At 34.7% G+C, this 12,726-nt stretch overlaps 1 protein-coding gene across 1 annotated transcript in view; it reads left to right on the top strand.

The window, feature by feature from the left end:
* The window catches only part of LOC105449747 (ectopic P granules protein 5 homolog), a gene marked incomplete at its 5' end in the record, with an annotated part of 15,214 nt that continues 2,488 nt past the window's right edge, over positions 1–12,726 (top strand). Inside the window, 23 exons of the mRNA XM_011689131.1 lie at positions 1–438; positions 633–855; positions 984–1,156; positions 1,346–1,486; positions 1,782–1,942; positions 2,187–2,316; positions 2,712–3,256; positions 3,502–3,679; positions 3,844–3,867; positions 4,175–4,402; positions 4,480–4,643; positions 5,320–5,505; positions 6,439–6,562; positions 6,654–7,172; positions 8,176–8,318; positions 8,482–8,659; positions 9,526–9,723; positions 9,792–9,923; positions 10,052–10,291; positions 10,418–10,601; positions 10,964–11,523; positions 12,121–12,290; positions 12,366–12,574. Of these exons, the coding sequence (XP_011687433.1) occupies positions 1–438; positions 633–855; positions 984–1,156; positions 1,346–1,486; positions 1,782–1,942; positions 2,187–2,316; positions 2,712–3,256; positions 3,502–3,679; positions 3,844–3,867; positions 4,175–4,402; positions 4,480–4,643; positions 5,320–5,505; positions 6,439–6,562; positions 6,654–7,172; positions 8,176–8,318; positions 8,482–8,659; positions 9,526–9,723; positions 9,792–9,923; positions 10,052–10,291; positions 10,418–10,601; positions 10,964–11,523; positions 12,121–12,290; positions 12,366–12,574 (5,248 nt within the window). The remainder of the gene's footprint in view (positions 439–632; positions 856–983; positions 1,157–1,345; positions 1,487–1,781; positions 1,943–2,186; positions 2,317–2,711; positions 3,257–3,501; positions 3,680–3,843; positions 3,868–4,174; positions 4,403–4,479; positions 4,644–5,319; positions 5,506–6,438; positions 6,563–6,653; positions 7,173–8,175; positions 8,319–8,481; positions 8,660–9,525; positions 9,724–9,791; positions 9,924–10,051; positions 10,292–10,417; positions 10,602–10,963; positions 11,524–12,120; positions 12,291–12,365; positions 12,575–12,726) is intronic.

Raw genomic sequence — 12,726 nt, 5'->3', positions numbered from 1 at the left:
ATTCTCATATTTTCAACTAAACTTGCTACGCAGGTGCAAGTATCCTTACAGGATACCACAAGCAGTCCGGGAGATACAGTGTGGGTGATGCTGGATGAAGAGGGCGAGGAGGACGAAGATATCGCCAATGTCGGAGCCAATCTCTTCGAGAGTGATTTGATTTCTCTTCTTCATCAGATTCCATTCGATAAGTTGTTCGAGCAAGTGCTGTTTATTCAGTGCCAAAACGACAAATACGAACAGGGGGAGAAGGCCATTACGGACCATCACATGTTGCGTCTTTTCGCATTTCACAGCGTACTCGTCAAACTTTTGAAGCAAGGTCTGAAGTCCTACGACTCGCCAAGATATCGGCAATTAGCAAAGAGACTGAGCGCGTTGATCAGAGACGTTGTTCAGTATACCAGCGATCAGTGGGAGGCTTTTGACAAGAGTCAAGTATGTGAAATTACAGTCTGTAAATTTGCAGAATTCTACAATTTACATTGAGTTAAGCAATCAAAAGGCGTGATACTTTTTATTTTTATTTGCCTATTTTGTTTCAATTTACTAAAAAGTCAAATAAGTATTAGTTTTTTTTTAAATTTTTAATTTATCGGATATTTTGTTACTTTAACATTAATTTCGTTTAGATAATTGATGAATTGATGCTGCTGAAACTGCAGACCGAATACGATTGTTTTTTCCTGAGAGCGATCCTCTGTATATTCTCGTCACGACGTCTAGGTGCCTGGCAATATCTTGCCGCGATACCATACCATATTATATCTTCCACTACTCTGTGGTACATCTTCTACATCCTGCATTCTGATTGTGCATCTAGTGACGCAGCAATATCAAATACATCAGTTTCAGGTAAACTATGATAAAATAATAATAACATTGCAAAGTATGTCCCTTTTTATTAGTTATACAATTTTGTTGACCTTTATATTTTTATTCCTTTTGTAAAGTATGTTATTAACAATGATTTAATATTGCAGATTGGGAAACAGAGCTGAATTCTCCTGAACTTCATAAACAATTCGAAGAAAAGCTGGGCAATATGCCCGGTGACGAGTCTTACTTTCTACTGACAACTTTTGCTAATATGGCCATGGCTCGAGGCTATAAAGACTACGATTTTGTGAGAACAACTACGATTGATCTGTTTCAAGTATGTTAATAAATAATATTAAGTCTAATCAAATAATTTTTTATTAATATGAAAACTATGAGACGCACTATATATAATTAAAAAAACTTATAATAATTTACATTTTGTAAATATTCTTATTTTATTGCAAATTCAAATTTGATCTTTGAAATTTGATTATTAAACTTAATCTAATGAATTGAATTATAGATTGGATTTCTCAGCGAGAAAACCCAAGAATCCTGTTCGAAAGATGCAAGGTCGCTTTTATCGAACTTGACAAGCAAATATCCTACTCTTTTATCTGACATCCTGCAAAAATTAAAGGATAATTTTGTATCAGTTGGAAAGGTATAATAACGATTTTTATTTCATATTATGATTGTCTCTCTGTAAATTCTTTTTCTAAATATGTCATATTAATGAAATCATATTTATCACTAATCAATTTTAATTATATTTTAATTATTTTATTAATATCTCTTATTTGAAAAAAATACATATATATATACGTAATATATACATAAAATAAGATATAATTATAAAAAGTATATAATATTTGTAATAATAATAAGCTAATTTATTATTTTTATATTTTTAAATAACATATATAAAATGTATGTAATAATTTTTTTAATGATTTTAGTTGAGTTTGTATTTGTTCACTGAGTTGAAGATAGGAACATGGGTGCCACAACAGCAAGATATGACAATTTTGTCCACCTGGTTACATCAGCATTCTTTAACTTCATCCGAAAGTCATCTGGCTCGATTGGTTCTTACACATTTGAATTGGGGCCTTGACACGTGAGTTATTTCAATATTTCTAAGGTTTTTGAAAATGCAAATCTCGAAAAGAGATAAAAATATCCTGTCATCATTAAGAGTTTCGAATCTATCTATTTCTTTTTTATTAATATTTGATCTAATCAAATGTTCTGTGATAATTAAACGTATCTTTTTTTATTTTCCAATAAGTTATTGAAATTATAAATTTCAAATTATTAATCTAAAATTATTGTTTAATGTATGATTAATCTTTCCTTTACAGAAATGACAATCTGTATCTTCCGATTGACCTGCATCGACAAGTGGCGTTATTAATTGTCGAACTTACAATGAAATATGTGCCTGATACCCCAATACAGACGGCTTCGTTGTTAACTGAAAGCATGAAGCAAGTTAGTTTCAATTAGAAAAGAAATGTATTTTTATATATTAATTTTTTAACTCTGAAGTGGAAGGCCTAAGGGCTTCTTAAAAGAAGAGAAGTAAGCCTAAGAGGCTTCAATGTCTGTCAGTTCCTTGAAGGTCTCTCAGTTATTGAATATTTTAATTTTGACGGGAATAGGATACCAGCGTATTGCCCTTGAAGAGTAAAAAGAAAAATTAGAGCAGGATTAATTAAAGGGTTACTTTTATTTAAACATTGTACATTTATACATTAGAATATATGCATACTAGTTAGATATTATAGTATTTTATGATTGAGAATAATTATATTGCCATATTATTGACAAAACACGTTTGTTAATGATAAGTAAAAACTCAAGTTTATTTTTTTATTTTGTTTCAGGTTTCTTCAATAGTACGACCTCAGAACAGCGAACAAGCGTTTAGCTTGTGGGCGTGGGAGATGATGAATAGGCTGAAGCTGCACCAGTTGGACCGATCGAAATCCGTGTGTCAATATACCATCTCAAATCCGGCCGAGGGTCTCTCTTGCGTGCCTAACATGGAGTCGGACTCCTTCTTGGAGATTCTGGCGAAGGGTGTACGCGAGAGGCAGCCGATCGCCAGCTATGTCTCTGTGTTGATGACACTGTGGGGTCACTCGGTACCGCTGATCTGCGTCGAGGGTTTCAGCCAGCTGCAGATTTTACAGTGCTACTACAAATACGAGCAAGTGCTGATATGTCTGCATCATGTGATACCGTTGTTTCTCGATTGTCCGGATTCCTTGCTGAAGAACGACAAATTTGTTAGTCTGATCGTGCCGCTTATCAATGCCGACCGAACGTACATGAAGATAGCAAAGAATCTGATCGCCCCAGAATTTCCTGGTCCAATCCTCAGGCAGTTCTCTAACATGATCGAATCTCACTTGCATCATTATAAACGGTAGGTGTGAATTAAAATGTATTTCGAAATAACAAGAAAATATAAAATTAAGAAAAATAAAATCTTTTTTTCTAAAGAAGAAACTAAAATATTAACAATATGTCAAAAGAAACTAAAATATATTATATAAAAATTATACAGTATAAAATATAAATATAAACTAAAGAATGGATTAATAATTATAGACATTTAAAAATATAATTATTTTTATATATTAATCAATTTTTTATACATTGTTCAAGCAGGTATTGCTTGAACAGTCCAGAACGTTTTGTGCATTTATGGCTGAATGTGTTAGTACTTGTCCAAGATTGGAACAAAGATCACAATGTTATGTACTTGATGGACAGTGTGATCCGTACGGCGTTCTTTCACTTAGAAGCGAGAGCGATGATGGAAAACATGTTCCAGAATTTCTTCTGCGTAAGTTTTAACAATCTGATCATATTATATCATGTATATAATATTTTAGAATTTTAGAATAGAAAGTCCGTACAGCTGTGTTATAAAAAATTAAACAATTGTAATTTTTTATTGTAAAAATTATAATTGTTTTATTGTAACGTGAGAAATGTTTGTTTTATTAGCCTGCTCTTGAAGGAAGTAATGAGGTATGATACATAAAAAATAATTGATCTATTTTATTTTCTTATATTAATGAACCAAATTAATCAGTTATATATTATATATTTACACTGGTAGTTAAAAAAATTTATGACGTTTATAATTTTTGTAAAATTGAAATGTTGCAGATTACAGTTTTGATTACGCAAGTAATCATGTTTTTTCTTTTTTATTTGACATTTTACGATCTTATATATGTGGTTCAATAGAAATATTATAAATTTTTGGGCTGCCATTAACGTATTTATATTACATAGGTACATTTAACAATGTATTTGGATATGCAATTCATAGAATATATCATCCAATCGGACACCGGGATCGTTTGGATCATTTCTGAGCTGGGCAACTGGATCTTCTAGCTCGGCAAGCCTTCTTGGTGGAACCGTTCAGACGATATGGCTTGCTTATCAGATCCTGTCGACAGAGCAGTACGATAGGGAGCTTAAGACCGGGCTGTGGCGCGAGATTTTGCGAGAACTGTCCATGCAATCCAAGATATCTTTAGACACTGCTCTCAAGGTTTAAAATCAATCTATTCAAGTATAACTAAGTTAAACGAACTATAAAATTATATCTATTACGAAATTTTTTTCCAGAGAGCCTGCACAACAGTGAAGATGACTCCGTTTGGAGTAAACAACCTGGCTATTTATCGCTGGTCTCAGCAAGCTCTTGATACACCAATGGATCATCCAATTCTGCCACTCTTGTGGCAAAATTTCTTCAGTCTGTTTCTTGCAAGGGCACCTACTATCCCAGGGTGATTATTATTACCTTAACAGAATAATAATTCTGCAATATATCTATATATGGGATGATCCATTATAAACGGATTCATTATAACGTGTTTCTTTTAGTACATTTGGACATAAAGTATAAAATATTTTGAATCTATATAAAATATTTCGTAAACTATTCATTTTTAGCCACTGTACTTTAATTCTTCTGTGCACAACACAAGATAGATTAGTGTTGGTGTAGAAACATAGTTGCTTTTTGAAAAAGATATGTACTCGTATATTTGTAATTTACATAATTTTTTGAAAAGTAACCATATGTTTTCTTTACATTATTTGATTTACATAATGCTATGCATAAAAGTATTTAGGCGCAGTTGCCAAAAAATGAATAGTTTACGAGATATTTTATACTTGATATCAAAATGTGCCAGAATAAAATATAAAATATCTTAAAAAAATAATTGATTTTTTGAAAAAAAATTTACTTTAATATTTTTGCAGAAAAACTAAGGAAATTAAATTATATAATTGTATTTAAAAAAATGAAAATAAGCTTTATGCAAAGATCTCTTTAAAAAAATCGATTTTTGCGAAAACTTATTTTATCATTATTTTAGACCTCCTTTATATCATATAATTTTTATCTGAAAACAAAAACATTCAAAAGCATGTACAATTTCTTTTTAATTGTTCTAGATCCATGGATAAAGGTGGGGTTGGAGAAAAATTTTTTGAAGGGATGATAAATCTGAGCTACTTGAAAAAGTTAAAAAAACGACTTCACGAAACGACAGAGTATTTTCAAGTGAAAGGAGAAAAGGACACGGACAATGGAAAACCAATCACAGACGAGCGACGTGTATTTTATCTCAGTGCTGCAAAGTAGGTGAATGTATACGAGGGGCGGTTGAGTTAAGTAGTCGGCCTGACAGAAACCGAGACATAGCACCGAGAGTGTCAAATGATTTTTCTTAAGTTTGATCCTTCAGAGGCCTACCGAAAAAGTTTCAGACAGATGCGATAAGTGTCGTGTAAAATAAACAAGTTTCTCAAAAAATGTATAAAATTAAATATCGCGTAGCGATAAAATACTTCGTTTTGAAAGATTTAACGCCAACGGAGATAAAAAACGATCTGGATTTGGGAGACTCTTCACTATCGTTTCCAACAGTGAAAAAATGGGCTGCTGAATTTAAACGTGGTCGTTCATCCAACATTCAGGACACCCAAAAACCGCTACAACTGAAGAAATCATCGAAAAAATTCATAATGCCGTATTAAATGATCGACGAGTGAAAGTGCGTCATCTTGCTGGCATTGTAAACATCTCAATAGATCGTTTATAACATCTTACACGAAACGTTTCATGTGCACATGAAAAAGCTTTCAGCGCGATGGATGCCGCGTTTGCTAACGATCAATCAGAAATGCATTCGCAATTGCAGTCGCAAGACTCCATGAGTTGCGCTTCGAATTGCTGCCACATGTACCGTACTTACCAGATTTAGCCCCTTCCCTCCTCCCAGTGATTTTTATGGAGTAATTTTTGCAATTGCAGACATTCAATTTTATCCATTTTTCGAGAAACACCAAAACTTATTTGCTTTACTCGACACAAGAGACAAACTGCTAATCGCATTTGTCTGAAACTTTTTCAGTAGACCTCTGAAAGATCAAACTTAAGAAAAATCATTGCTATTTGACACTTCCGGTGCCATTTCTATGTCAGGCCGACTACTTATCAACCGCCCCTCGTATATATAGAAAGAATGAAATATCTTGAAAATATATCTTATAAAAAAATATTTATCGCAGGTTTTATAAAACGTTAAGTCTTTGGTTAGAAGAGCCTCGTCTTCAGGAACCGGGTCTTTATCTTCCAGCCCTGCCACCGCAGTACATGTCGCAGAGGCTAATTCTATTGGTGCAAGGAGATCGAGTAAGTGAATCGTCTCAAATCACATACAATTTTCTGTAGCAATACCATTCACAATAATATTAATATAATAATACTAATTTCTAACTTTCAGACTCTCTGGCTGGAATATGTCGACTATTGGGCGGTGCAGCAGAGCCAGCTCAAGGCCGTTTGCGAGTGGGAGCGCGCAACATTCCGCGATCCCGAAAATCAGTACCAGAAGTTCTCTCAACCCTCAAACGCCGTGGAATCGATTGATCCTCTTTCCAGAATCTTCCGTAGGCTAAGCTCCTATGAGCCGCCGATTTCGCCACCGCCTTTGAGCCGAAGTCAACCAGTGTTGGGCTCCGTGGCCAGAGAAAGCATCTACAATTCCTCTGCTGTTATTGACCTAGTCAAACCGCATCTCAGAGTCATCCTTGACTATGCACAGACCTACAGTCTCATGGTATCTGAACACACCGCGGCGGACTGCAGCTTCCTTGAACTAGTCCCAACTCTCTATCGGACGTACGAGAATCACGTTACCTTGCACGCTCTCTGCGATCCTTCGCCATCCAACCAGAGACGCTCTAGATCGGGCACGCCTCCCACAGTACATTGTGCAGGCCCGGCGATCATCGAGATCACAGTAAATAATATTAAATATTAACACTTTGACTGATTTCGACATTAACAAATTTAGCTTATTATTTTGACACTTTATTTCTTTTTAATATAATTTATGTTGTTTCTTTAATGTCTTAAATACTTAGTAAAATTGTATTTAAGGGCCCTGCCTAGTCAGCCACAAACTCCGCGTTGACGGTGGCGACGCTATATCGCGAAATTAGAAGCTTCTTTGTCATACTAGGCCCGTTCTATAATATGTCATATGTGTTTTAAGTCATAAATCGTGATAATTCTACAGAATATATTGTATGTCGTAAGCAGTGTAAAATTGATTAATCACAGTCGAATATGAAGAGAATACTCGACTTGAAGAAAATAACGGACCTACTGTGAAAAGTGTTGACAACGAATTTTGTGTTGCGTGCCATTTCGTTATTATGTGTTTAATTGTGAAAATGTGACTTGTCTCGTATTTATCAAAGTCGTAAAAATGGATGAAAACTATAGTTATTGTCAAATTTTATACGTAAAAGTATCTTTTTCATTCCTTTCAACAGCTGTCAAGTCGTGAGTTTTCTTGTCTAAATAAGCTTCACTCTGCATGTCTTTTACGGCTATTTACTGACTTTCAGAGGGAAAAAGGATAGTTTTCATTCATTTTTACTAGTTTTCTAAAGCGATCCTATTTATTAATTTTATCCAAATCCTCTTTATTTAAAAATGGCACGCAACAAACTTTTATGTGTCATTTCTAGCTGTTTCTCGTTTTAAGACGTCACGAGTCCAATATGGTCGCAGTGACTAAGCAGGGGCCTTAATCGGATAAATAATTATTACCCACAAATGGATCTGAAGATTTTTGTGGAAATTTACCTGCTATTCACCCAAACATGGATATGGCAGTCAAAATGTTAAAAGATTTATAAATATATAGATATATATTTTTTAAATAATAGTCTTTATCTGAATTACAAATAAAATTTTTAAGTCGGTTTTCAGAAAAATTTTTATATTTTTTGTAGGTTGAAGAAGCTCACGTTAGTGAAGGCGTGGACCATATGATAACTCAGAACCGGGCCGAGTATGAGAATCTTTTAGTAAAAGCTAGTCAACCGCCACCCAGTAAGGTCACCTTGGGCTGCGTTTTTACTGATCATTTGATTGCGTAAGCAATTTAACCGATTGATTAATTTTAATTTTATTCCTATAATATGTGCGCGCTAAGCATCTTAATATGTATTATTTCAAGTTTTATTAATTAAAGTTATTGATAGTAGCAAAACAAAAGTTGCACGATCATATTTTTCAAGTCTTATCTCGTTCATCAGGATATTGGAGCACGAGTTAACTGTCAGTCGCACTAACGAAAACACTGCCGTATTGCGCAAGGTACAAGAAAGCGGAGTTAAGCTATTTTATCACCTAGTAGAATTCTATACAGAAGAAGCAGCACTATGCCCTCCCACAAAGCAACTTATTACTACTTGTTTGGAAAAATTAGGCCAGGTACATATATTCTTATTAAAAATTATATATTATTATTATTAATTAAATTTTATATAATTAATGTGTAAAATTTCAATATTTGTTTGTAAGAAAGATAAATTTCCAATTATAAATTACAATCTCTGACTATATTACTAGACACGGATTTTTTTATTTATCTTGAGTGTTTGAAAACGATAAGTATTTTTATTTTTACATTTTTAAAGTATAGTCTTTTCTTTTGTTTGAACATTCTCAATTAATAAAAACACAGTTTTCGTAACAAATATTTATTATCAAATATTTATTTAATTTTATTTAATTTTAAAATAAAAACATGTTTTTTTAAATATTTTGTTAATCATTATTGACGGCTATTAAAGTCTTGATTTTAATAATAATGTTATGTAATATTTATATTAAAGTTAATTGTGAACAAATACATATAATGAATTTCTACAATAGAAACAGAAAACGCGGGCGTTTTTTTTGCTATCTCCACAACCGCATATTTATATTTCATTGTAACAAATAAGTGACATTCAATAAAATAAATGCATTTTATAGACAACTAATATTTTCTTTACATTTTAATTGATTGCAACAATGATAAATGAATTATAATACAAATTTAATCATCGGAAGTCAATAAAAATTATGATGTGTGTCTAATAACAAAGCCAGAGAGTGCATGTATTTATCTATTCTTTTTTTTAACTGCGTACGAGATCTCATAGAACAAAATTGAAACAAACAAACGACGAATTGCCGCACTAATTTAGCGTTACGAATTTATGAAACACAAGAAACACTGAATCTAAATATATACCGAATAACTGCTTTAATAAAAATGTTTCTTGCACATTTAGAATTACTATTGTTTTCAGTTGTTTATTAGCGGCGAGGAAGTTCAGGGTCCACAATTATTAAGTACCATAATCCAGAGGCCTAATCTCGGAGGTCTGTTGGGACCGCACTTCACTCCTGTCGCCGGGGGAGCCACCACATTCTTGCAGATGTATCAAACCGTCGTGGACTTGTCCACCGGATCCAATGTTGATTTATGCTTCGTACTGCTCTCGAAAGTGAATAGAATCGAACTAAATTATCATCTTCGATTGCGACCATTGGATCATTATCGTCTCTGTTACAGTTTGATGTTGGCAGCTGGTTAAACTATCGTCGTCCCCGATTGAGCGAAAGATCCACCTTTATAGATCTAGTTTCTAGGGCGTTATGTAACATCGGTTTGAATCCCGAAGAGGAAAAGCTGATGCTGCATGAAGTGAGTATCCTCTTCAATCCTTCGTCCCAAATGTTGGATCTGATAACTTAAACTTCAATTAGATCGAAATATTGTTACATTTATCTATTTAAAGAAAAACGTAGATAAAATTATGATTATTGACGCAGCTGTTCCGAAACCACCTGCGACTTATTCTTCTGCACGAATTCCCCGAACACTATGGTGAAGTATTGAGTGCGGTGTTGAGAGGATCCGAGAGTCAGAATTTGTCTTTGGATGTGTGGCGTGATTTGTTGGGAGCTCTCAGCGGCAAGCCGAAGAATATCGCGCCATCTCAAAATCCTCCCAAGATTAGAGACGAGATCAGGCACTATGCTACGGAACAGAGGCTGTTGTCTCGCCAAGAGGTCCGATTCCACAAATAGTTTTGTCACCAGAAACGATTATGCGCGTACAAAAAGAAACATCTCATGTTTTACACGTGATAATAAAACTTAGCATCAGGCTTCATGATACTTTTCGTGCGATTTCAGATGCACGACACCGCTGTGCTTCTAAGCCGACATTTCATGAAAGAGAGATTGCAGTATGGATTGTACGGACTTTATCCGAAGTATAGAAGCTACAATGAGCCGTTGACTATATTTTTGGGTATGGTCGGCCACGCTCTAGTCGTATTGACGTTGCAGGCTGATCGAGGATCGCTTGCTGATCAATGTAGGCAGATATTTTTCTGGAATCTTAAAATTTTAAATATCTTAAATAAAAAGGAGTCAACGGTCAAAGACGAGCAAAAATTTACAGGTGTTAAATAATTTATTATCACTTTTCTAACACAAAATCATAAAACGAAACTAGTTTTGATCCTTGGACTTTCTCAATCGCATTAATTTAATCTTCAAATCCTTGACCGTTGACTTCTTTTTAGTTATTGTATAACAATAACGAGCCAAATTTTGTTCAAATATCTTTTTTGGAATCTTAAATTTCAAAAATCTTAAATAGTCTTACAGCTATATATTTGAATATAAAAACTATAATCACATCTAAAAAAAAAAAACTATCGCATGATCTGTCAGTGTGCGAGAAGATCTGGCCGGTGTTGAGCGAGATGTATGCACCGTGGATCACTCCATACTGGACAAGGAACCTGCGGGAGCCGACGGCCGCGTGGATCCAGCAATTGACGGACGACAGGTCGGTGCTGCTACCGTGGATTATCACCGACGGTCCTTACGCAAACCGTACGATGGCGATGTTTGCCGAGTGCGTTCGTTTCATCATCGACACTATGCCAGCATCCAGCAAGATTCTCAGCTTTGTATGGCAATTCTATGTGGCCAACTATGCTCACGCATCCGTCAAGGACCATGTGCTGAACGTTGTGCATGGTAACTTGTTATCTCTTCCTTGGGATCGCTTCTGCCCCGCCATCAATGATGTCGAATTAATGATCAGAGTTATCGATCAGTATCTGCCGGACTGTCACCTGTTCCTCGGGAGTATCTTCACCTGGGTTAATTGGTCTGCCTGGATCAGCGAGTTGATGGCCACGCAACTGTTGCCAGTCGCCGCCAGGATGCATGTTTGTCTGCTGAATTTGCTGGTGAAGCTGTCTAATGAGCCAAACGTCAGACAGGTTAGAGAGAAGAGAGTAAAACTCTAAAATTTGAGAAATAAACGAAGTAGAAGAGATAGGAGAATCTAATTTTCAAGATTGACAGATATAAAATATAAACTCAGTAAAGCATTTACTGACAGAAAAATAGAACTTAAGTTAATTCAAACTAGGACCGATGATTTGCTTCGAAAGCTTCGACATTCGGACTTCGAAGCTTCTGTATTAAAATCTTCGAACTCTTTCGAAGTTTCGAAAAATACATTTGTGCAAATGATAAATTTATTCAGAAAATTTACAAATATTGTAAATAAAAAGAATTAATACATATATACGAAATTATTCCTACAAAATTTGACAGTATTATACCTGAAATACCTGAAATATTTGAAATATTACAAATTAATAATTAAACTTGATACATGTGCAAATCAGGAAAGATAATGACTAATAAAACAATCCAATTAAGAAGATTCAAATTTTTAATGTATTTTTCAAAACTTTGAAACTTCGAAGATTCGAAGGCACCTTAAATTTCGAAAGGTCGAAGTTAACGTCCAAGCTTCGAATATTCGAAGTGAGTAAAAAGTAACAGCCCTAATTCAAACAATGTTTCAGAATGAGAAAGCGGTGCAGTTAGTTACGGAAGCCGAGAGCTTCTCCTGGCATTTAATCGACGCCGCAGCATACGACCAGGTGATTAATTGGCATGTAATGAGTTGCGATCCCAAAGTGATTCTATGCCTGGGCAAAGATCAAACTCATCCTATCGATGCGGCCGTCAATAAGTGAGTTTAATTCATAATGTATTCACAACGTAAGAACCAATATCACATCCGAATATAAAATAATTTGATATACAGCTTGCTGAAGATAGCAGCGGCTTATGATCCTACTGTGAAACATTTTCATCCCACCACCCTAAAGAAGAGACAAATGTACGTGCGTTCTTCGGTGAAGTTGCTAATCAACTGCACGACAAGACACAAGTCTCTCCTTTCGACTAACAGTAAAGCGTTCGCTAGTACACTGTTGCGGATGCTCGATGAGATGGAAACCGTCATCACGAGTAGTAAGCACCTATGTTACTCAAAGCTTACAAGGGAACCTTGCGAAGTGTCAAATTCTGATTTTAACGAAACTTGGTACACTTTGAGGTCACATAAATAGATGAATTTAGATATTATCAGTTGGTGCTAAAAAAACGGTCGGAAGAGCACACGT

This window comes from Wasmannia auropunctata, unplaced genomic scaffold, assembly GCF_000956235.1.
Source record: "Wasmannia auropunctata unplaced genomic scaffold, wasmannia.A_1.0 LD336074.1, whole genome shotgun sequence".
NCBI lineage: Eukaryota > Metazoa > Arthropoda > Insecta > Hymenoptera > Formicidae > Wasmannia > Wasmannia auropunctata.
The sequence above is the reverse complement of the archived record's forward strand: the minus strand, read 5'-3'. Positions and strand labels throughout refer to the sequence as shown.